Genomic DNA, 22599 nt, shown 5'->3' on the forward strand with positions numbered 1-22599 from the left:
TTATCTTAGAGTGCTGGGAGCAAGACCCTCACATCCGCCCGTCCTTCGCCTTGATTCTCCAGCAGCTGACCGCTCTAGAAGAGGCCGTGCTGACCGAAATGCCCCAGGATTCTTTTCATTCCATGCAGGATGACTGGAAACTGGAAATTCAGCACATGTTTGATGAGCTGAGAACCAAGGAAAAGGTGAGACGGACTTTTTAATTATAACATACTTACATTCATAAAAATTATGGAAAATAAGAGCCAAAGTCACTAGTAGCGTTATTCTACAGTATTTTCAGTATTTATGGATTCTTGCTTTCTTTTGGTTAAAAATAAAAGAAAAGCAAAAATGTCCTTAAAATGGATAATTGGGGGAAAAAGTCCTTTTGTTTGGAAAATTTTTAAATGTTAAAAAAAAATGGAATAGCATAATAAACCTTTTGTGTGCATTAACCACAGTTTAGTAATTTTCATAATTTCATCATTTGATAAATCTCTCCCCACTATTATTATTATTGTCATTATTGTTACTACTCCTACTACTGTTATTTGGCATTACTGGGGACTGAACCCAGGGTGCTATACCACTAAACTACATCTCCAGCACTTTTTATTTTTTGAGACAGGGTCTCACTAAGTTGCCCAGGCTGGTCTTGAAACTTGTGATCCTCCTGCCTCAGCTTCCTGAGTAGCTGAAATTACAGGCCTGCACCACCATACCTGATTCCCTTTGTGTTTTTTAAACTGGAATATTTAAATCAAATCATGTTATTTTACCCATAAGCCCTTTGGTGAGTCTTTATCTTTCTTGCCAAAACATCCACAGTAACCCTCCCATCTCATATACTTGCTCGGTATTCGGAGGTCACACTTGGCCTGTACTGAGAGGTCACAAAGATGCCTTCTTGCAGTTTGCTCATGCACCTCAGACTCACACGTGGTCTGCAGGGCTTCCAAAGCCTCTTTGATGCTGGTTCTTCCTGCTTCACCTCTCTGATTTCCGAGGCCATTGCTTTGCTGGGGAAACAGGACCGTTCATAAGTTTGGACTCCTAAGGTGTTGCCATAGAGCTGTGCTTGGCTTAGGCTTTCACGAGGTGTGGGGTAGATAGGCCCATATGCTAAGCACACTGAGGCTGCAGCTCTGTGACACGAGAGGGGACCCCAGGTCAAGAGCACAGTGGGAAAGCAGACTGGGAGATGATTCATGTGGTTTCCTGGATGAAGACAGATGCTATTGAGGGCCACGTAGGGACCCCATATTCAGGCACGCCTCTCTGGTGCAGTGGTGGTATTTATTACTTAAAGACATTTTGTAGTGCCTGAGCATTTTGACTTGTCAGGGTTTCTTCCTGACTGGAGTGCATGACCTGCAGTACTGTTGAGCCCTCTGAATGTTTGTGCACATAGATTCCTAACATGTCACGTTGAAGTAAAACATGGTAAGTTTCTGTGACCTCTATGAGGTTATAGGTTCCCTTGTAGGAATCCCATACCTCATCAGACTCTCAGGTGGACAAGGGGGACGTTCGTTCAGGAGAGGACTGAGGTGTGGTCTCTGGGCTCTTGGGATGTTAGCCTGCCATGAAGGCTGTCAGCTCCCCTCTGGGGAGCTCAGGAGATGGCATGGGATCACCCAGGGGTCTCATGCCAGCATTGGTGGCCATCTTTAGTGGTGAAGACCAGGGCTCTGAGCCAGATGGCCTGGCCAAGTGGGCTTGAACTCAGCATCACTCTCTGCTCCTGGGCACTGGAGTGTCCTAGCAAGGTCATTGTCCCTAGGGTTGGGGGAGGTCGGGCTAGCTCTCCTTGCAGTACCCCACTCCACTTAGGAAGAGCTGGGTACTTGTTCACCTCAGGAGAGGACAGGCTGGCCTCAGCTGACCTGGGCAGTGTCCTGGCAGAAGGTGGGCACCTGCTGCGGAGGGATGTGGAGGCCACAGGCTGGCTAGCCCTTCTCCTTACAGTTCTTGGCAGGACTACTCTCAGTGGGGAGGTCACCATTACATTTAGGGTGAACTTAAGTGCTATTAGTTGACTTAAAACGATATTTTTCTCTTTTATATATCTCTAAATTATTTTCAGGAATACTAAAATTTGATGGTTCATCACAAAAATAAAAATGATTTTATGCAGTGGTAGAGGATTTTGAGGCAAAAATACTTAAAATCACAGAATTAAAATTGGGAAGTGATCTCATTAGTCACAGCTATTCCGACCTTTTTCCTTTAGTCATTGATGAAGCCTCTCTGGGGCTGCAGGATGCAGGCGTGTTGGGCGATTCTCCTGTCGGTGGGTTAGGAATAAGAACTTGCTTCCAGAGCACTTTCTGCATCTTGAGGTTGAGAGTGGAGTCTTTCTTATTCTTCTGATTGCGTTTTCAGCTGTTTTGGTGCTGTTTTTTTCCTTCACTTTGATTCTTACCCATTGCTCTTTGGAATCCAGCATTGATGGTGTCTTGTGAGCCTTTGATTCATTATAAGAAAATCATCCCACCTTATGAATTTGTTTTGCTTAAAGCTTCCCGATGGCATCTTTCTGACGCAGTGAAGAGCACAGGGTCCAAGTTGGGTCTCCTCTGCTCACAAGGAGGCTTGGGCTCCTGGGCTGGGAGACGTGGGCTGGGATGGACGGCCATGCACTGGGCCGCCACAGTCTTATTGCTCAGCTACATTCAGCCTCGCAGATGTGAGTCCTGAGTCCCCCTGCCTCTCTCCAAGTGCCTGCTTGGGTTCTGTTGGACAGGAGGTTGTCGTTAATGATTGAGCTGCGCGTCGGGTTTGCGTCTGGGAACCCGGATCTGCAGTTTCAAGGATGGCCTGCGGCCAACAACTGCCCCTTCTGGCACTCCTTCCAGTGGGAGGACTTGCTTGGTGTGCTTCATTACAAAATAGCCAGAGGGTTTAATGCCCAGACCTCTTTTTTGATTTGACTTTAGAATTTTAAAATTCACACAGAAGGAAGATGACTTTGACTACTTTCTCTTTGATCATATATAAATATTTACCATGTTTTAGGCAAGTGGTTTTTTTTTTTTTTTCATTTTTTTCGGGCGAGGTTGTTACAAGGGGAGGCATATTTTAGATTGGACTTGGAATTAAAAGTGGTTTCTTATTTAATTCATGTAGTAGTGACACAAAAGTTCGAGTGAATGCGCTGCCCATATCTCGTCCTTATGCCTCTCATTTGACAATAGTGAGCTGGATCGGGGTCAACACCGCTGAAATGTAATATCTTTTTTAAAAGGTCATGTTGGGAGTTAGAAGCTGTGAGCTGAATGGAAATTATCCTCTGTCCCCAAATACACTGTAGTAAAAGCTCCAGTTTGGACAAACTAGTTGGAGAAAGTTACCAGTGAAAAAATGAATCACAGAACTTTAAAAAATATATTACATTTTTTTTTCTTTTCAAATAATAAATAGCAGTCTGCACCTGACACACTGTAATGAGGAAATGCTGAGCTGCTGTATAAGCAGGACCCAGCTGGTGCTTATCATAGGACCACCGTGAGGCCGGCTATCTGGGGTAAACCATTCCCTTTGCAGTTTTGTTTGTGCACTTTATTTTTTAAAATTTAAAGTAAAGGATGCTTCAGAGTTGAGTTTTAGTTCTCTTTGGTGGAATTGCCATAAATTCAGAATTGGTTTGATCTGAATGAACATATTTGTTCTTGGAGCTCCTGGTCTCTTAACTTTTTGTGTGCTGAGGCTGGAACCCAGGGCCTCATCCTGCTAGGTAAGGGCTCCATCCCTGAGCTGCACCCCGGGTCTTCCAGTCTCTTCTGTATCTTGTCCTGTTAGTTTGTGTGTGTTGGAGGGGTGGATGGCGGAGGGGGTGGTTCTGTGTTTATTTTGCTTTGTGATAATTGTTCTGACAGACCTGAGTCCATCTGTAAAGTCCAAGGGGCTGGCAGAGTTGAACTGGCCTCCTAGTCCCTGGCTGGCCCTGGGGAGCAGCACCCTGGAGGTGGGCCACATGCAGTGGGACATGTTCCCCACCTTCAGGACTTGCAAAGCCCAGCCTGGAGCTCTGCCTGAGCAGCCATCTGCAGATCTGACCAAGGGTGGACTGAGGCTGCGCTAAGATTGAGTTCGTCTGAGCAGAGTACGGGAAAGCTTGCAGATACCCTGTTTTCCGTGTAAGTGCTAGATTTAATAGCAATATGTCTACAATAGAAAGGAGTTCACCCCTCAAAGGAATAGCTATGTCCTTGGCAAAGAAGAGAACACAACAGAAACAGGAATGGAGATATGGTTTAAATGTAATAGCATTCTCAGATTCCATGTTGAATAATTTTTTTTCCAAGAGGAATAAAATATTTTTAACTCATAGGTGTCCGCTTTCTCAGAAATTCAATAAATTCTAAAACCAAAACCAAGAAGAAGTTGACATTAGTCAGTAAGCATTGCTGAGGAACTTCTGTTGGGTAACTTATAGGAGCTGTCTGGGGCGGGAGAAGCTCCATGGGGGGTGCCTGTGCTGAGGGTCTCGGTTTGGCGTGTCCCACTGTCCCTTCCAGCACTGTCCCTTCTGGCAGGCTCTTCCTGCCTCCTCCCACACCAGCTTGCTTCCTTTTTTCTCTCCATCTCATGTTTTATTCTCAAGCAGCAGTTAAATGCCCGCAGGAAGGGCCTCCCTAAAGAAATCTGGACTGCAGGATTTGGAACTTAGGGTAATTATCCTTCCACTAATGGCTTCACCGCTGGGCTTCCTTCTGCAATGGGCCACTTGGGCCTGTGGTCGTTGCTGTGCTAACAAACGTTGATATGCCGGGTGGCTGCAGGCTGCAGGGAACCGTGCAGCTCAGGCATGAGAGCTCGTGATGCCATCTCTGGATCACAGAGCTGAGAGGGCACAAGGAGCGCAGAGGCCTGGGTTTCCTCCAGGTCCATGGTGGGCTGGCCGGCTCCGCACTCTGGGTGCCCTTACTCCTGGGAGCTCTGGAGGATAGGGAGCTTCGCCCAGCGCACCTGGGAATCCAGAGGCTAAGGTTTGCAGAGGGTGTTAGAGATCTGAAGGACCTCCTCCCTGCAGGGAGTGACTCCCTGGGTGTGACCCTTGCAGGAGCTGCGGTCCCGGGAGGAGGAGCTAGTGCGGGCTGCTCTGCAACAGAAGTCTCAGGAAGCCCTGCTCCGGCGCCGGGAGCAGCAGCTGGCAGCTCGTGAGATCGACGTGCTGGAGCGAGAGCTGAACCTCTTGATCTTCCAGCTGAACCAGGAGAAGCCGCAGGTGAAGAGGAGGAAGGGCAAGTTCAGGAGGAGCCGCTTGAAGCTCAAAGATGGACATCGCATCAGTCTCCCCTCAGGTAGGACATGTTCTCACATTTCTGGAGGATCTCTGTGCCTCAAACTGTTAACTGGCTTTGTCTCCTCAGAACTGGGAAAGCTTGGGCAGGAAGGTTTTAAAACAGTGAATGCGTAGATATGCACAGTTGGTTGCTCATCCTGTCCTCATTCAGTGACACTATGACCTTCAGGTGCAAAGCAGCGTAGAGGAGTGTGTGGCAGTTCATTCAGGCCTCAGCCTGCCTCCCGTGACATGGTGGGTGGATCTAGTCCTTTTGAAATCAAAGCAGAGCCTGTGTCCTGCTGGTGGCACTGATGGCACCGGGTGGCACTGTAAAGTGCAGAACAATAGGACGTTGACATTTCATCTTTAAGGTTAAGGATACCTTGAGGATCTGTGGTCACATCTGGTGCCCAAGTTCACAGGGACACGTACGCCGTCATCAGTACCTTCAACATAGCGAGTCGAGTTCTTCAGTTATATTCCAATCTTCATCCAAGCGCATAAAAATAAACCAGTAAATCTAGGGAAGCCTTCAAAAGCATTTTTTTTTAAATATTGTGATAATAACATACAAGGATTGCTAAACCTTTGATGTAGAATTATATTATCTATCCAGGTACGTATGTGTTTGTGTTAAGGTGTGCTTTGTGGATGCTCGTGTCTTCCTAAGGTGTTTGTTAATGGCATGGAAATTTTATTTAAATAACTATGATGAGAGTTGTATTTTACACAACATGTGTATAAATTGTCTTATAAACTATTTACAGACACTGGAAGGCTTACAGGATAGAGTGACTTTTTTTTTTTAAGGTTTTTTTTTTCTTTCTTTCATTATTTACTTTTTTACTTTTTTTTTTTTATTGTTGGTCGTTCAAAACATTACACAGTTCTTAATACATCATATTTCACAGTTTGATTCAAGCGGGTTATGAACTCCCAACTTTACTCCGTATACAGATTGCTGTATCACATCAGTTACCCTTCCATTGATTAACATATTGCCTTTCTAGTGTCTGATGTATTCTGCTGTCAGTCCTATTCTCTACTATCCCCCCTCCCCTCCCCTCCCGTCCCCTTTTCTCTCTCTACCCCTTCTACTGTAAATCATTTCTTCCATTTGTATTATCTTGTCTTACCCCTCCTTTCCTCTTATATATCATTTTGTATAACCCTGAGGATCGCCTTCCATTTCCATGCGATTTCCTTCTCACTCCCTTTCCCTTCCACCTCTCATCCCTGTTTAATGTAAATCTTCTTCTCAAGCTCTTCGTCCCTACCCTGTCCTTGTTTACTCCCCTTATATCAAAGGGGTCATTTGGTATTTGTTTTTTAACGATTGACTAGCTTCACTTAGCATAATCTGCTCTAATGCCATCCATTTCCCTCCAAATTCTATGATTTTGTCATTTTTTAATGCAGAGTAATACTCCATTGTGTATAAATGCCACATTTTTTTTATCCATTCATCTATTGAAGGGCATCTAGGCTGATTCCACCATCTTGCTATCGTGAATTGTGCTGCTATGAACATCGATGTAGCAGTGTCCCTGTAGCATGCTCTTATTAGGTCTTTAGGGAATAGACCGAGAAGGGGAATAGCTGGGTCAAATGGTAGTTCCATTCCCAGCTTTCCAAGAAATCTCCATACTGCTTTCCAAATTGGCTGCACCAATTTGCAGACCCACCAGCAATGAACAAGAGTGCCCTTTTCCCCGCATCCTCTCCAGCACTTATTGTTGTTTGACTTCCTAATGGCTGCCAATCTTACTGGAGTGAGATGGTATCTTAGGGTAGTTTTGATTTGCATTTCTCTGACTGCTAGCGATGGTGAGCATTTTTTCATGTACTTATTGATTGATTGTATGTCCTCCTCTGAGAAGTGTCTGTTCAGGTCCTTGGCCCATTTATTGATTGGGTTATTATCTTATTGTCTAATTTTTTGAGTTCTTTGTATACTCTGGTTATTAGGGCTCTATCTGAAGTGTGTGGAGTAAAGATTTGTTCCCAGGATGTAGGCTCCCTGTTTATCTCTCTTATTGTTTCTTTTGCTGAGAAAAAACTTTTTAGTTTGAGTAAGTCCCATTTGTTGATTCTAGTTGTTAACTCTTGCGCTATGGGTGTCCTATTGAGGAATTTGGGGCCCGATCCCACAGTATGTAGATCATAGCCAACTTTTTCTTCTATCAGATGCCGTGTCTCTGATTTAATATCAAGCTTCTTGATCCATTTTGAGTTAACTTTTGTGCATGGCGAGAGATAGGGATTCAGATTCATTTTAGAGTGACTTTTTAAGATTTTTGGAGATGCTGTTGGTTGATCAGAAATTACTAATGTGTGGTGGTGATAAGTGTCTGTTATCTGTTATTGATGATTCAGTTTGACAAGGTGAGACTAGGCTGGGGGCCTTACACACTTCCCTCTCTGGTGGGGAAAACCAGTTGTGTTTTCAGGCTCTCTTCTGATGTTTGCCTCTGCTGGAGTGTGCCTGGAGCCCACTGACAGGACAGTCTCATATATAAGTATCAGCAGTGAGTTAATTATAGACTCTTGTGTCTACAGTGAGGTTTCTGCTTTCCTGCGTAGCAGATGGAAAGATTCAGAGGCACTAGACGGTAGCTTTCTTTTCCAGCTGCCCTCTGCACCCCTTTTCTGCCTGCACCCCTTTCCTGCCTGTGTGGGAACCGAGCTGTGGTCATTGATATTCATGGTTTCTGTTGGGAACTCTGGGGGAGCAAGTAGGAAGAATTGGATGGAAAGGCAAAAATCTTGGAAGAAAAGTTAAACCATCTTAGTGGTTCTCTGCTCTTCACGGGCAGGGAGAGTAAGTGAAATTCCTCAGGATCCCTAAGTCAGACTTATGTTCCTGCGTTTCCTCTCAATGCCCCTTGGCTGATACCTGGAGCTTATTAGTTCTACAGATTAACTATAGCTGAATATTTTTTGTTTTTATTCCTGGCTTGTATTATTTGATGTTTCTCTTCTAGTTACATATTTATTTACTTTGTGACACTTAGTGAAAGGTTTCAGTTAAAATATAACCAAATAATCCACTGCTGTGCTACTTACTATCTGTCCATCAGATAGGAATGGGATCAGCCTCTGGGATTTGGCGTGGCGGTTACCTCCTGTGCCCACAAGGGGGCATTGCACCTTGCAGTCCTGGTACTAGGGTGGAAACCCTTCCTCCTGGGTGCAGTACCATGTGCAATACCCAGAGCAGGGCAGGCGTTCTTAGTGTAGAAGAACAGCAATTATTCATACCTTATATTCAATTATTCATTCTTTACATTCAAGGGAGTTATTTGTACCTGACCTTATCATCTAGTAGGCTGTTTTTTGGGGTACCCTGTCCAGGAAGACAGAGCTGGGAGGTGTGGCTTTCCATCTAGGGCATTCCCTTACCACCACGAGCCCCTTTGCAGGTACTCTATGTGGAACCAGCTCAGAGAACTTCGCAGAAGCTCCTACAAATCAGCACTCAATATGTGTGCCTGTGGTTCTTTCAGACACCTGTTACTCAAGGCGAATAGTTAGGTTCACTTGTGATTTTATCTTTGAGAATCACTGATGATGATGTTTAATCTTATGACTATTTTTAGCCATGATGACTTACTGTTAGAAAACTAATATTGTTTTATCCCTGCTAGGATCTCTTGGTGCCTGACTGTGAAATAAGGAAGCCTAGGAATTTTAAAAAGTGACATAGCAAAATCTGTGCCACTTAATTGTGAAACTTTGTGTTTTGTGAGTATACTGAATGTTTTTCTCGGAACTTGTAGAAGGAAGAGGTAGGGTCACAAGATGTTTTGTGTTTTGATCACTCAAAATCACTCTCTCTACTGGGTTTATTTTGAACTTAGGTTGTGCTTTTAGGATGTGTAAAAAGCAAAGCGGAGAGGTTGTGAAGATTCCCAGGTTTGGTATTTCTCTAAAGCAGTGTGTTCTAACTTCATCTGCTTCAGAAGGACCAAGTCCTGCAGGAACCACTGCACCCATGTGTACGAGAAGGTGCGTGTGCATGGGGAGCGGTCTGGCTCCTCGGGATTCTGGAGGGTCGCACGCCTTCATGTGAAAGTGGTTGATCCCCTGGAGGCTGTTGGCTGAGCGCACAGTGGACCCACCTGCAGAGCCTTTCTCAGCACCGTGGCCACGGTTCTGGCTGGGAGCAGATATCCAGAAGGAGAGCCTCATGGCAGCCGGGCACTAACAACCGGTGGAATTCCTGAGCACAGAACTGGGACACACTTGCCCTTTCCCTGCTTCAGAAGGTCAAGGGCACCCGGGAGGCCCGGGTTCTGTAGGGGAGGCCGCACTCTGAACTCGGAACGTTGGGCTTGGCCTCCCGCCCGTAGCTGATCGTGGTTGGCATCCTCACCACAGCATAGCCTCATCCTTGCATGTCCCACTGTCCCGTGTGGTGGCCTATTGCCTCCTGTGGGAGATGTGCCTCCCGGTGGGATAGCACGTGTGTTCAGCGCTCGCAGGTCCTGCTGGAGCATGTGCATCCGCCATCTTCTAGACTGTACCTTCGCTGTGTGGCAGGGTTGGGTAGTTGAGGAGAATCTGAACCTACAATACAGCATTTTAAAATGGGCACCAGGGGCTGTGACTGTGGCTCGGAGGTAGAGGGCTTGCCTGGCATGCTTGAGGCCCTGGGTTCCAGCCTCAGCATCACAGAAGAGGCTGGAGGCCCACATTCCAGGTGCAGGGGTTTCTGAATCAGCTACATTTTAATCTGTAACTTTTGAATCATGAGAAGCTTTTGAAGAATTTTAAGCAGGGGACTGCCACGGTCAGTCATGCATTTTAAAAAGTGCATCTAGCCGCTGTGAGCTGGACTCGGCCCAAGAGGGTGGGAAGAGGAGAGAAGGCACTGTGCAGCCCAGGTGCAGCCTGAATGCACACAAAGTGGTCGTGGGGAGGGACTTGGAGCAGGTCACGAGCACCAGCACCAGCTGCCGTTGAGGCTGGTGGTGGGCACTCTTCACTTCTCCAGGCTCAGTTTTCCATCACAGTCCTGTGGATTAGGAATAATGTTTTTTTTCCAACAATTTTTATAAGTGAATGTAGTGAGACTTAAAAAAGTTACTTTCTAAGAATTCACCTGGCTAGTAAAGGGTAGAACTGGGACACCAAGTTTGCTAACCCCAGAACTTGGATGTAAATTCTCTTCTGCAAGAATATGCAACAGAATTTATAACATAATAATACGTAATAAATATAATGGAATTTTGTGCTTCATGGATGTGTAGGGTCAGGGAGAAGACAGTGCCAGAACAATCTGAGATTTTGAGTGTGAGTGATTATATGGATGCCTTACCTTCCAAATTCTAACCCCACTTCATCTCAAATAACAGGTGGTCCACTAAAGTTCTTTAAGGATCGTTTCAAAAAAGGTGAATTATTCCCCTCTTGCAAATATGAAATGAACGTGTCTCAAAGATTTTACTCAATTCATTAATTAGGAAAACACCAACAACAAAACAAACAGATAAGGCTGGTTCAGTGGAATTCGAGCAGTGAGGTCTTCATGGGCAGTGCAAGGCAGGGTGTCAGGAGTGAGTGGAGCGGAGCCCAGACCTTGCCAGAGCCCAGCGTGGCAGCAGGCCAGAACCTAGGGGGTGTCTTTCATGCTCTTGGGAACCAGACAAAACCTACACATTAACGCCCACCCCTGCCCAGCCGTAAAAACCGCCCTATGAGCGGGAGATCAGATAAGCAAAGGTCCGTCTCAGCACTTCACAGAAAGACGCTGCAGAGTTCCTTTCCCTGTGCTCCCAGATTTGCTGGTTCCCCCTCTGGCCTCCCTGCCCTCTGGCCATGTTGCTCTGTCACAGAGTCCTGCAGTTGAGGCTTTTCTCTGCCCCGTCCAGCCAGGCGAGGACAGCCTGGAGAGTGTTTGTAGAGTATGCTTCTGTCTCACTCACCACAGGGTCCTGTGAAGTGCTTGGTGCCCTTCAGGGGTGAGGGGACAGGCTCTGGGCAAGTCCTCCCTGCTCTGGTACATGATTTGCCAGTGATGGGCCTGGCCTCCTGCTTCACCTTTGTGTTTAACCGTCTTCAACTGCACACAGGTGACACTTGCCAGTGGATCGAGAGCTGTGTAATGACCCAGGAGCATTTCCCTGCGTGTCATTGTACCTGACACAGAATCTGTCAGTCATTCTCTGGAACCCAAGTTGAGGACAGATAAACCAAAGTGAGAGATAGACTCTGAAATAGCCTTGCCGTGCTTGCTCACGGCAGTGTGTGCTTTTTTTTTGCTATGCACAGAGGTCGTGTGGATGAAAATAACGTTAACATTGTGAAATCTTGGTTCTTTGATTTGTACCCAACAGATTTCCAGCACAAGATAACCGTGCAGGCCTCGCCCAGCCTGGACAAGCGCAGGAGTCCAGACAGCAGGAGCCGCAGCCCGCCCAGCAGCCCCGCCATGCTACCCCGGCTCCGGGCCATCCAGCGTGAGCGCCCCTCCCGTCGCTCCTCTCTTCACCCCCTCCTTTGCTTGCCTTGGATTCAGACCAAGCAGACGTGTTTTTATAGCAGGCCGCGGGCTGCTGACGTGAACAGGTGCAGCAACTATCTGGAAAACACGCTTTGGCCTCAGGTTCCTAAGGCCGGTTTCCTTCTGCTCACGATCACAGGTGACCTGTGGATTCTGTGCAGTGTGACGTGGGCAGGCTCAAGTGGAAGGTGAAGCCCTTGCTCTTGAGACATTTTGTTAATGACCACGTGCAAAATTAGTACCGGCTTGTTAGGCCGTACCTTGCTAAGTTTTTGGCTATTTCATAGTTGTAAAGGGACATCATGCCTTTGTTTTATTTGTTTATTTTATTATGATTATTTTTTTATGCAGTGCCTCACACGTGCTAGGCAAGCATTCTGCCACTGATCCACAGTGTCAGCCTTGTTCACTTGTTTTTTAAGGGAAAAAACCCATTTTACTTTTGAAATTTAACTTTAGTTTACTTTAGGTTTGACCAATAGAATGCTTCAAAGTACTGCCTGGGTTGTGGTTTTAGAGAGAGCTTCCCCTGGAGGAGCTCGGGCCTACACAAACTTCTTTGTGTGCTGCGAGCTTCGTTTAGACCCTGGGTCACAGTTGGTAGAGTGGGACGAAGAAGATCATTGATTTATTTTTTTCCCCGAAGGCAAGTCCTCACAGACCCCACAAATAGGCTTCTCGAGGACACAGTGGGTGATGAATGTGTCAGTGGACTAAGGCCATTACCACGCTTCTCATCCACCCACAGCCTCTCTCCTTTGTCCACTAAGCTCCGTCCTCTTGTCTTATCCTCCTTATTTGGGGAGAAAAAAGGCCATAAGAAAATTTCCAGCTCTGAACTCCATTTTTTTCCTTTTGTTAATGAATCCTTTTTCCTTTTTGTTAATAAAATCCCTGGTGAGTGGCAGGGATTTTAATTTTTTTTTTTTTTTTTTTGTAAGCTCCTGGACCGTCTCCTCATAGTGCACCATTGTTTTCCTGTAAATGGTTTGTTCTTCTGAGAAGAAGGCTTTTTTTTTTTTTGATAAGGATCTTTTTTAAAGCTGTGTTTTGTATCTTGCCTGGGCCTGGGCAGTCAGGGCTTAACTGGAGGAAGGAGAAGGTCATTGGCCCTCCTCCTCTGCCCTCTGCCCTCTCCCCTCTGCCCTCTCCTTGTCCTCCACCCTTGGGAGCGCCCACTCTCGGACGTGGGGAAGTGGCACTGGGCAGCCTGACGGCACCCAAAATTTGTCCTGAATGAAGGAAATACTTTAGGGATTTCAAATGACTTCCTTCCTGTACGGTGGGTAGGAGGCCAGCTCAGAGCAGGCAACCCCCAGTGCTCAGTCTAAGCAACGAGCCGTTCTGATCCAGCATTCTTAGTGAGACTGGCTCTAGTGGAGGCCGTGGGCCATGGTCCTTCCAGCTCAGCATGGCCATCTTCGTCCTGCCCTGGCTGCTGCACAGCCACTCTTGCTGTCTGTGTCCCCAACCCAGCCCGGCTCCCTAGAGGTCCTGTGTTCTCACGGTGCTTGGCATGGAGGGCAGTAGGGTGTGGGTGGACTTTGGCACAGATTCTAGCCTTGGCCCTGCCCCTGAGACGTGGGTCGAGTTCCCTTAACTCCTCAGCCCCACGATGCTATTCTGTGAGCTGAGGGTGACGGTGGCCTGGGAGTACCTGGTGCATAGAGGCTCCGTGTGTGCTGAGCGTTGCCCTCCCATCTTGCTTCCTGCTGCCCTGTCACCACCCCCGGGGCTTTTCCTGGCTTGCCCTCCCTTCTTCTGCCTTTCCCAGCCTTGGCCTGTGTTCACTGTGGAAATGCGGCCTCTGGTAGGTGCTTGGGGTACGGATAGACACACTTGGCCGAGGGGCTTGGGCTGCAGGGTCATCGATGTCCTCTGGCTCCGTTTCCCTTGACATGTGGGTGGACTTGAGTGAGAAACATTTGTTGTGCAAGAGCCATTATGCACTTACTTTGCTAGCAGGAGTCTGAAGCAGAAGGAAGGGTGTTACAATGGGAGGTAGCAGGGGCATGGGGTCAGTTCACCACGCGAGCAAGAGAGAGCTCCGACCAGATGCGACTTAAGGGACACCCAGGGAAAGGCCTCAGCACAAGCTCGACTTGGGCACAAAGGCAGTTTTCCGGCATGGTGCAGAGAATGGTCGCTGGCAAGCTGCACCAGTGATTGTGCGGAATCACTGTCACTCACTGTCACCCTCGCTGGCTCACCTAGTGACCGGCATTGCCGTGTGAGACCATGTTAGGGCCCACTTCACTTTGAGAAGGAGAAACGCTAAATTCCCTCATTCTGGAGATCTCAACGTTCAGGTGCAGACTCAGGTCGAAGGCTCAAAGCCAGGGTAGAACACACCTGCTCCCTGTCAGACAGTCAGAGCTTCCTGTCTGTGGTATCTGCTGCCCTGTCCACACTTGGCCTGTATCCCAGTGACAGTATCAGGAGGGATGGTAAACTTCAAGCCTGCGTCTTTCCAAGGAGTGGCTGCAAGCTGGAGATGCCAGGAGCGCCCTTGACTCCCCGTCCCGCTCACCAACCTGCAGGACAAACAGAAACCGGGCAGCTCTGCTGACTGAGGCAGAAATACCACACCCAAACCTCCAACAGCAGAGACCTGGGGGCCCACCCGATGGCCGTAGCAGCCCATGTCCCCCGGCACCTGCTGTATTTAAGCGATATTCCAGCGGCTCCATGCTGAGTTAACCCACTTAATGCTTAGCCCAGTCCCTGGGTGGGTGCCGCCCCAGCCAAGGTGCAGGCAGGACCTGACCTAAGGTAGGGAGTGACGTAGCAAGCCTCTATTCAGACCACAGAGTTCAATAAAGGCTTATTTTGTGGGGACTGAGAATTGGACCCAGGGGCCCTTAGCCTCTGAGTCACATCTCTAGCCCTTTTTGTATGTTTCATTTAGAGACAGGATCTTGCTAAGTTGCCTAGGGCCTCACTAAATTGCTGAGGCTGGTGTTGAACTCAACAGTCCTCCTGCCTCAGCCTCCCCGGCCCTAGCCACTGGGATTACAGGTGTGGCCACCACGCCCGGCTCAGAAAATGTTTAGGGGGCGGGGGGAGTGCATCAAGAGAGAAAGGAGAGGGGTCGGGAGGAGGAGGAAGAGGATGAGAAACCAAGGACTGTTGGGCTCTCTGCATGTGTATGTGCCCATGTTTTAAAATTTGGAAAAGAATGGGAACATAGAAGCCATAGAAGCCACAAGGCATCACACCCAATGCCTCCTGTTTTTAAACGCCCCCACAGGAAGTGACCTGCCCTGTTCTGCGGCAGGAGCCACCAGGAGCTTGCTGTATTCACCCCCCTGCTGCATGTGCGTATGTGTGTGTGTGTGTGTGTGTGTTTGGTGTGATGCTGTGTATGAGCGTGGGGTCGTGGCGACCATCCTGCTCTCCTGCTCTCCATGGCCTAGGACTTCCTACAGGTGTCCTTCCTGCTCGGCTGCTGGAAGTACCTGGTGTTTCAGGGCTGCTTTTCTCCCTGGAGCTGATCATTTCCCCAGTGGTTTCCAAATCCCCCCGAAGACAGGGGGCCCAGGAGGAAGCAGATCAGCAAAGTAGGGGCACCAGCCTGCTCAGACCCTGCGAGGCGGGAGTAAGGCAGGACAAGGACCCTGAGTATTTCCAGACTGTACAGGGCACCTGTAGCCAACTCGATCGCTCCTGAAAAATCAGGTTAAGCTACAATTTTAAAGCATGTGTTTTGTGTTTCAAGCTTAAAATTTAGATTTTTTTTTTTTTCAACATTGGGGTACTAAGTTTATTTTAAGTTAAATGTTCAGTCTGGCTCCTGCTTCAGAAGTTAAAATGCACACCTCGCTGTCTCAGAACATCAGATGGATGAATCCAATCTCTGCTGTTAATTTTCATCAAATTTTCCGTTAATTCTGCCCACTTCCCTTGCTGTTTTTCTGATTAGAAAAGTGAATTTTCCTTGGACCGGGTGAGATGTATCTGCTCTTTTTGTTTTCGTATTTTGAGTCGGGTGGTCTGGTGGCTGACAGGTGGTGCATGTGGAAAAGAATGGGAACATTAGCTGTCGCTAATGATGATACTCTTTGTTTAGTGACTTCAGACGAGAGCAATAAAACGTGGGGGAGGAACGCAACCTTTCAGCAAGGAGAATTTGAAGATGTTGGAAGGAATTTCAAGAGAAAGGGTTGTACGTGGGGACCAAACTCAGTTCAAATGCAAGAAAGAACCGATGTCAGAGAGAGGTAGGTGTGTGGAGCCTGCAGGGTTTGGGGTACACTCTGAGGGCTGTGCGGCGGGGCCAGCCCAGGCTGTTGGCTGGACTCAGCTTCCAGAAAGCAGCCAGCACGAGAGCCACTAGCTTTAAGTGAAGTCTCAGTTCAGTGGCTAAAAGTTCCTGACCTATTTCTGTCTCGTTTCAAGGTTTGTGTACTTAGTTAGCTTTTGTTCAAAGCTCAAGGGTGAAACGCACTTCCCCTGCACCTTTGAAGCTTTGGCTGAAGTTAGGTACCCAAACCTGGTGTGTCCTATGGTCCTGTTACGTGACACGCAGTCTGTCTCTTGCAGGATCAGGCCTCTCTCAGATGGAAACAGCCCTTGGTCGTTTCACTTAATAAAAAGTCAGAAATCCACGCCGTTGGCTTCGTTATTTGCGGACCAGCCAGGTAATGGTATTGCCGGGAGTGGTTAGCTTGGGTTTTGACTCCACGGGGAGGCTTTTCCCACCCAGTCCTTATGAAGAAGTCAGTAGGTTCAGATGGAATTTGGGGAATTTATAATTCTTGATCTTTATGGGAAAATTCGCTGCCACACTTGTCTACATAGACCCAATCAATTTAGGATAGGAGGTAGCAAAATGAACATGTTGTTCTGACAGTTCTGTTGAGAGGAAGGGCTGACGTGAAACTGAAGAGAGATGGGAATCATTGGAAAACCTCAAGGGCGCCAGTTAGCCAGTGGGCCCCGCACTTGACAGTGTCAGGAGGCTCAAGGTTTTGAGTGTGATGGAGACATGAACAGTGCTTCTCCGGTGTCTTCCGGGCGATTTGTGGGCTCATTTCCCATGTCCATTCCTCTTCCTGGAGGGTTCTGCATCCAGGTGGGGCGAGGGAAGCTGTGCTGGAGGCAGGGCCTCCAGTGGAGGAGAGGAGGACACCTGGATCCCGGGTGGTCCTGCTTATAAAGCACACTGCAGGTGCCGGAGGAGGAGGTGCTGGAGAAGCTAGAGGCTGTGTCATGGACGCTTCAGGAGCCTAGTGGCAGGGTTTCCATTGCATCAGCCGCTGGTGAACACATGTGTGGGAGCAGTTCTAGCCTCCTCTGCAGCTAGTGTAAGTTCTGGGGACCTCCAGGCTCCCTGGCCTTCGGGGGTGTCATCACCTACCGCCCACTCTTTGACTCGGCCTGTCTCAGCCCAGACTACTGGTTCCACCCCCAGGACTCTGCTTCACTGGTCTGGGATGGGCCAGGAATTTGCCTGTCCTCAATTCCCAGGGGCTGCTGGGGTCCAGGGGACACGTTGAGAACCATTGGCCTCTATGTGACGCTCTTTATTATTATTAATTTTATTTTTATTTGTTATTTATAGATACACCTGACAATAGGGTGTATTTTGACATATTGTGCACACATAGAATAGGTGGACGTTGTTCCAAGTATGGTCCCATTATTGTGGTTGTGTATGTTGTGGAGTTCCACTGGTCATGTTTTCATACATAAGGAGACCAAAGATGTGTGATCCATGTTCTTTTTTCTGTTCCCATCCCTTCTCCCTTCCCTTCATTCCCTTTGTCTAGTCCAATGAACTTCTCATCTTCCCCTCGTTGTGAGTTGGCATCCACATATCAGAGAATAGTCTCCCTGTGGTTTGAGGGCCTCGCTTATTTTATGATAGTCTCCAGTACCATCCAATTACGGGCCAATGCCATAATTTCATTCTTGATGGCTGATTAATAGTCCAGTGTGTATGAATGTCACATTTTCTTTATCCATTCATCTGCTGTAGGGCACCTAGGTTGGTTCCATGGCTTGGCTCTTGTGAGCTGAGCTGCTGTAAATGATCTTGCCCACAAGATGTATTGTAGAGGCGGGTCTTCATGCTTATACGGGGCATGACACAGAGTGGGCGGTAGGTGATGACACCCCTGAAGGCCAGGGAGCCTGGAGGGCCCCAGAACTTACACTTGCTGCAGAGGAGGCTAGAACTGCTACCACACATGTGCTCACATGTGACTAGCATTCTGCGTGTGCACATGTGTGCATTTTGTAGCTCCGAGACTTTCTTTCCAGGATGGTGTCTGTCAGGAAGCTGAGGAGGGAGGCTTTCTGGAGGGTAGGGGAACAGCAGGGGCTTTCCTTCTGTCCCATCTTTGGAGAGCTGAACTGCAGGACTTGGAGTCTGTCTTCAGAGTGCTAGATGGGTCCCTGCCCTCCGGAAGGACTCCATGTGCATTGGGTTAGGATGTTTACCGGGAGGTTCGAGCTGTGCTTTACATCACAGTTTCACTGGTCTCTGCTGCAAGACGGTGCCACATTGTCAGTGTTTGTGCTTTTGTTTAGGGTCCTGTGAGGAGCCAGCCCCTTCCCCTGGCGGGTCCGAACGCAGAAGACCAAAGCCAGTGAAGGTGCCCGGACAGGCCTGTGTTGACCTGCCTCTTGGGAAAGATGGTCAGAAAGAGAAGCTGGTGGAGGCTGAGGGCCAAGAGGAGGGCCCCCCGGCCAGCCCTGCCACGGGCTCCTCTCGGGTGACACCTATGGCCAGCCTGCCTGGACCACCCCAGAGAAGGAAAACAGACACGGCCTTGTACAGGTGCACGGCCCTGCTGGCCTCGGTGGCTTTGGGGCTGGATGTCAGGGACCTTGGCAGAGTGCAGGCTGCTGAAGAACTGCTGCCCAGGGAGGAGAAGAAGAAGCGAGAGGGGCCCCTGCAGTGGGCCACCAGGTCCCGCGCGAGTGTCAGCCCACCCCCCAGGCTGCCGAGCCCCTCCGACCCACCAACAGGCATTCCAGGCCCTCCCTCTACGCCCTCTCCGGCCACCAGGTGCTGGCTGCAGACAGATAGCTGTGAGCCACCCGAGAGCAGCACACGCGTGCCTGGGGACCCCGAGGTGCCTACTCCGGATTTCTCTCCATCGACTCCGGGCTGCAGCTGTGTGCCTAGTCCCATGCCAAGGGCTGAGGCTGGTCACACTGTGCTGCATGGCCCTTTTCCTTCCCTCCAGGAGCAGACATGTGGGGACATACCTTGTTCCCCAGAAGACAGAGCACAGCGCAGCCGACGACCTGCGTCTGGGGAGAGAGCTTCTCAGACCCCAAGTAGGTTGCCTTAGAAGGGGACCAAGAGTAAAGCTCCATGGAGAGGTGGCACTATCTGCTGTGTTCTTTCCCTGGAGATTGCATTTAGTAATTGACTGCTGTTTACGTGGACCTCTACCTTTGTCCTTCTCTTACATTTAATTTACTCTAACCAGTTTGGGTTCTGGGGAGGTGTCCTTAAATTCAGTGACCAAGGACAGAGCATGGGCAGGGAAGGCGAGCTGCTGGTGTTATTGAAGATGGCAGCTGGGGGGCGCAGCGGGGCCAGAGTTGGTGGCAGTTGCCGCGTCCTGCGTCGGGGCTACCCTGCTCCGTTCCTGCTGGGGGGAGGGTGGCGGGCACCTGTGTGTGCTAGGCTGCATGACGAGGCGCAGGCCGTGGGCACACCCAGGAGGCCACATGCCCACTGTGGCTGGGTTGGCCCTGCAGAGCTGCCTCCTGCTGCACACGCTGACTTTGCCCAGTGCTCCCACACGGCTGCCACCACCCAGGAGTCCTTGTCCTTCCTCCTTCCCGGCCCAGGACACTAGTCACGTGGGTTGGGGGCCCACCTTGGTGGCCTTGTTGTGACTTCATCACCTCTGTAGAAACCCTGTCCACCTGGCCCTGAGGTCCTCAGAGTTGGGTCTGCAGTGTGAGGATTTTAGGGGACGTTCTGCTGTGCAGCAGGGCACCCAATGACACACAGTGCACCACAGGCCGCCGTGAGGCCCGTGCCCAGTTGTGGACGCTGCCGAAGGAAAGTCGATTTCCACAGGTTTTCCTGGTCCATTGAACAAGGTGCAGAGGTGTCCCCTGACATCACAGTAGCACTTGCAGATGACAAAGCCTCTGACCCAAGTGGCTTCACCTTGAGGGGACTCTGTGGACATGACATCAGCACAGAGGCAAGGGGTCAAAACTTGTGGGAAAGCAGTGGTGCCTGGGACCCTGTAGTCACCAGGGATTCCAGCCCTGGGTCCCCTGCTGCACTGTGCCTGCCCCCTGTCCTGTCCATCTGTGAAACTTGACCAGTGCTCACATGATCAGATGGTGCAGGTTTGAGCAGAGGGGCCATCCCCTCTGAGACCCCTTGGGGTGGTCACTCTCCAGTACTGACCTTTGAGGACACTGGTTACTTGGGAATAGCAGGTAACTTGGAGGCATAGGACTGAGGCTCAAGGTTCAGTTACGTGTCTGTATGTGGTAGCCGTGATCCTGGGAAAACCGTGGCCCACGTCCTCGTTTGGAAGCCTTCAAGATCCTGTAGTGTCAGTTAGTGCAGAAACTGGACTCAAGCTTGCTGTGTGAAAGTGGGCAAGTCACCTGACCATCCTGGGTCTGCTTTCTTTCAGTCAAATGGGACTGATTATTGTTCATCAGATCAGGTGAATTGATCTGTGAGTCAGTGGGTGTTGGTCTTCTATGGTTGCACAAGTCAGAATCCCAGCACAGTGATCCTATGAGAAGTCATCCTTGGTCTTGCTGGATGCCAGTCACCTGGTGCTTCAGTACCAACAAGAGAAGTTGTGGGGGGTGGTGTCTGGGGTTGTGGCTCAGCGGTAGAGCACTTGCCTTGCACGTGCGCGACCCTGGGTTTGATCCTCAGCACCATAGAGATAAATAAGTGAAATAAAAGTATTGTGTCCAACTACAACTAAAAACTAAATATTTAAAAAAAAAAAAAAAAGTGGGACCTGACCACCTTCGTATTCTTGTCAGTTTTTCCAAATCCCAACCTAAAACTGAAGTTTAACGATGTCACCCATCGTTTCTGAATGTCCCACATTTATTTTAGTCTCCTGCATTTTGAAATCCACCCTGTTCAGAAACGCGGTGGCAGCGGCCGCTGGCCAGAGCGCCTCAGGGTTCTTTTGCTCCCTGACACACGGGATTTCCATGCGTTGGTGCTCTTCCTAATCTTGGGGTACTTTATCCCCGAAAGGAATTGCATCCTGACGTGTGGAGGGTCTGTGTGCTGCTGTCTGCTCTTGGTTGTGCTGAAGCTCCTGGTGAGGGGTCTTACTTGGGAAGAGCAGGTAACTTGGAGGCACAGGACTGAGGCTCGGGCTGGGGATGTGGCTCAAGCGGTAGCACGCTCGCCTGGCATGCGTGTGGCCCGGGTTCGATCCTCAGCACCACATACAAAGATGTTGTGTCTGCCCAGAACTAAAAAATAAATATTAAAAAATTCTCTCTCTCTCTCCTCTCTCACTCTCTCTTAAAAAAAAAAAAAAAAAAAAAAAAAAAAGAACTGAGGCTCAAGGTTCAGTTACGCGTCTGCTTTTGGCAGCTGTGATTTCTTTGAGCGTGGCTGTCTCTGTCTTTCTAATCGCCTGTGTCTTGGCTCTCATCGGCAGGTGCTCCCGGGGCCTCTGAACTGCCACCTCTAGCCTCCCCTGGCCCTGCTTGCGACTCACCAAGCGAAGTCCCTCCTGAGCAGCACCCAGCTGTCATGGTCATGCCTCTGCCGCCCCCTGCTTCCTCAAGAAGCCCATCTGATGTGCCACAGGCCGTCCCACAGAGGTCAGCGTTCCTTCCTGTGTGGGTGGCTGATGGTGGCCACACAGGACCAGGCCCCACCTGCCTTCTTGGTGCCCAGGACAGAACTAGGTTCCAGGCACCATCCTTGCTGGACACTGATATGGAAGGGCCGACCAGGGAGGGCGTGGTGCCCTTATGCGGTATGCAGAGCGTGGCTTGCCCGCCGGCCGTCTGCGCCCTGGAGAGGAAGTTTCTGACCTAGTGCCACTGCTGTTCTGGCGTTTGCCCCAAGACCCCGTCTACACCTTTGTGTTGTGTCCAGCTGCTGTCCTCGAAGCTGTGGCCTGGATACTCCGTGATGGGATCACAGCTGGTGCTCGAGTGAGGCTGGCCTGTGGATGGTCCTCTGCGGCGGCCTCTGCCCTCTTCGGCAGCTGTGGATGGGTATCCAGGAGGAGCGACCTTTTCATTCTCCAGTGGAGTGTTGAAAATGCCAGTCACAAATGCCCACTGTGCTCACAGATGTTACCTGTCATAAACATTCACGTCACGGGGCTCCACGTTTCTCTGTTAGCCCAGGGTCATCCCAGCCCAAGTACCCTAACCCCTGCCAACACAGAAGGGATGGTGGTGCTGGAATGTGAGCCCTGTGTCCTCACTCCACCTGTGCTTACATGTATGATCTTACAGTCATAAAATTGACCACCGGGTTACGGGGACAGGAGTGGCTCAGCAGGAGCTCATGGATTTGCCTAAGTTTCTCATCTCTTCTGTCCCCGGATTGTCATATAGAAGACAGTAGATATTAAAGTCTTTTCATACGATGAAAAACTAAACTGTAGACATTGCTTGGTATTTCATTTTAAATTGTGCTTCAGTCAAGGGACAACCTTGCAGGGGCTCATCGGCCCCGGGGTAGGGCCAATGGAGGAAGCTGGGAGCTCCATTCAAAGCCACTCTGCAGGAAAATTTGAAGCCATTATTTCTTCAAATATTTTTCCCAGCTACGTTTTCTGTCTCACATTTTGGAGTGCATACTGGGCCCAGCATTTCTCAGGAACTGTCTTGC

At 49.3% G+C, this 22599-nt stretch overlaps 1 protein-coding gene across 2 annotated transcripts in view; it reads left to right on the forward strand.

Moving 5' to 3' along the window:
* Positions 1-22366, forward strand: part of Map3k21 (mitogen-activated protein kinase kinase kinase 21) — a 40222-nt gene extending 17856 nt beyond the window's left edge. Inside the window, exons 4-11 of one of the 2 annotated variants that reach the window (XM_078023067.1) lie at positions 10-185; positions 5048-5288; positions 11611-11733; positions 15847-15997; positions 16320-16417; positions 18312-18561; positions 18974-19067; positions 21407-21579. In XM_078023067.1, the coding sequence (XP_077879193.1) occupies positions 10-185; positions 5048-5288; positions 11611-11733; positions 15847-15997; positions 16320-16417; positions 18312-18561; positions 18974-19067; positions 21407-21439 (1166 nt within the window). In that variant the 3' untranslated portion in view covers positions 21440-21579. Of the gene's footprint in view, positions 1-9; positions 186-5047; positions 5289-11610; positions 11734-15846; positions 15998-16319; positions 16418-18311; positions 19068-21406 lie in introns of both variants that reach the window. The other variant, XM_021723106.3, reaches the window with a different exon arrangement.
* The last annotated feature ends 233 nt before the right edge of the window (positions 22367-22599 follow it).

The sequence above is a fragment of the Ictidomys tridecemlineatus genome, chromosome 10 (genome assembly GCF_052094955.1).
Source record: "Ictidomys tridecemlineatus isolate mIctTri1 chromosome 10, mIctTri1.hap1, whole genome shotgun sequence".
Lineage (NCBI taxonomy): Eukaryota > Metazoa > Chordata > Mammalia > Rodentia > Sciuridae > Ictidomys > Ictidomys tridecemlineatus.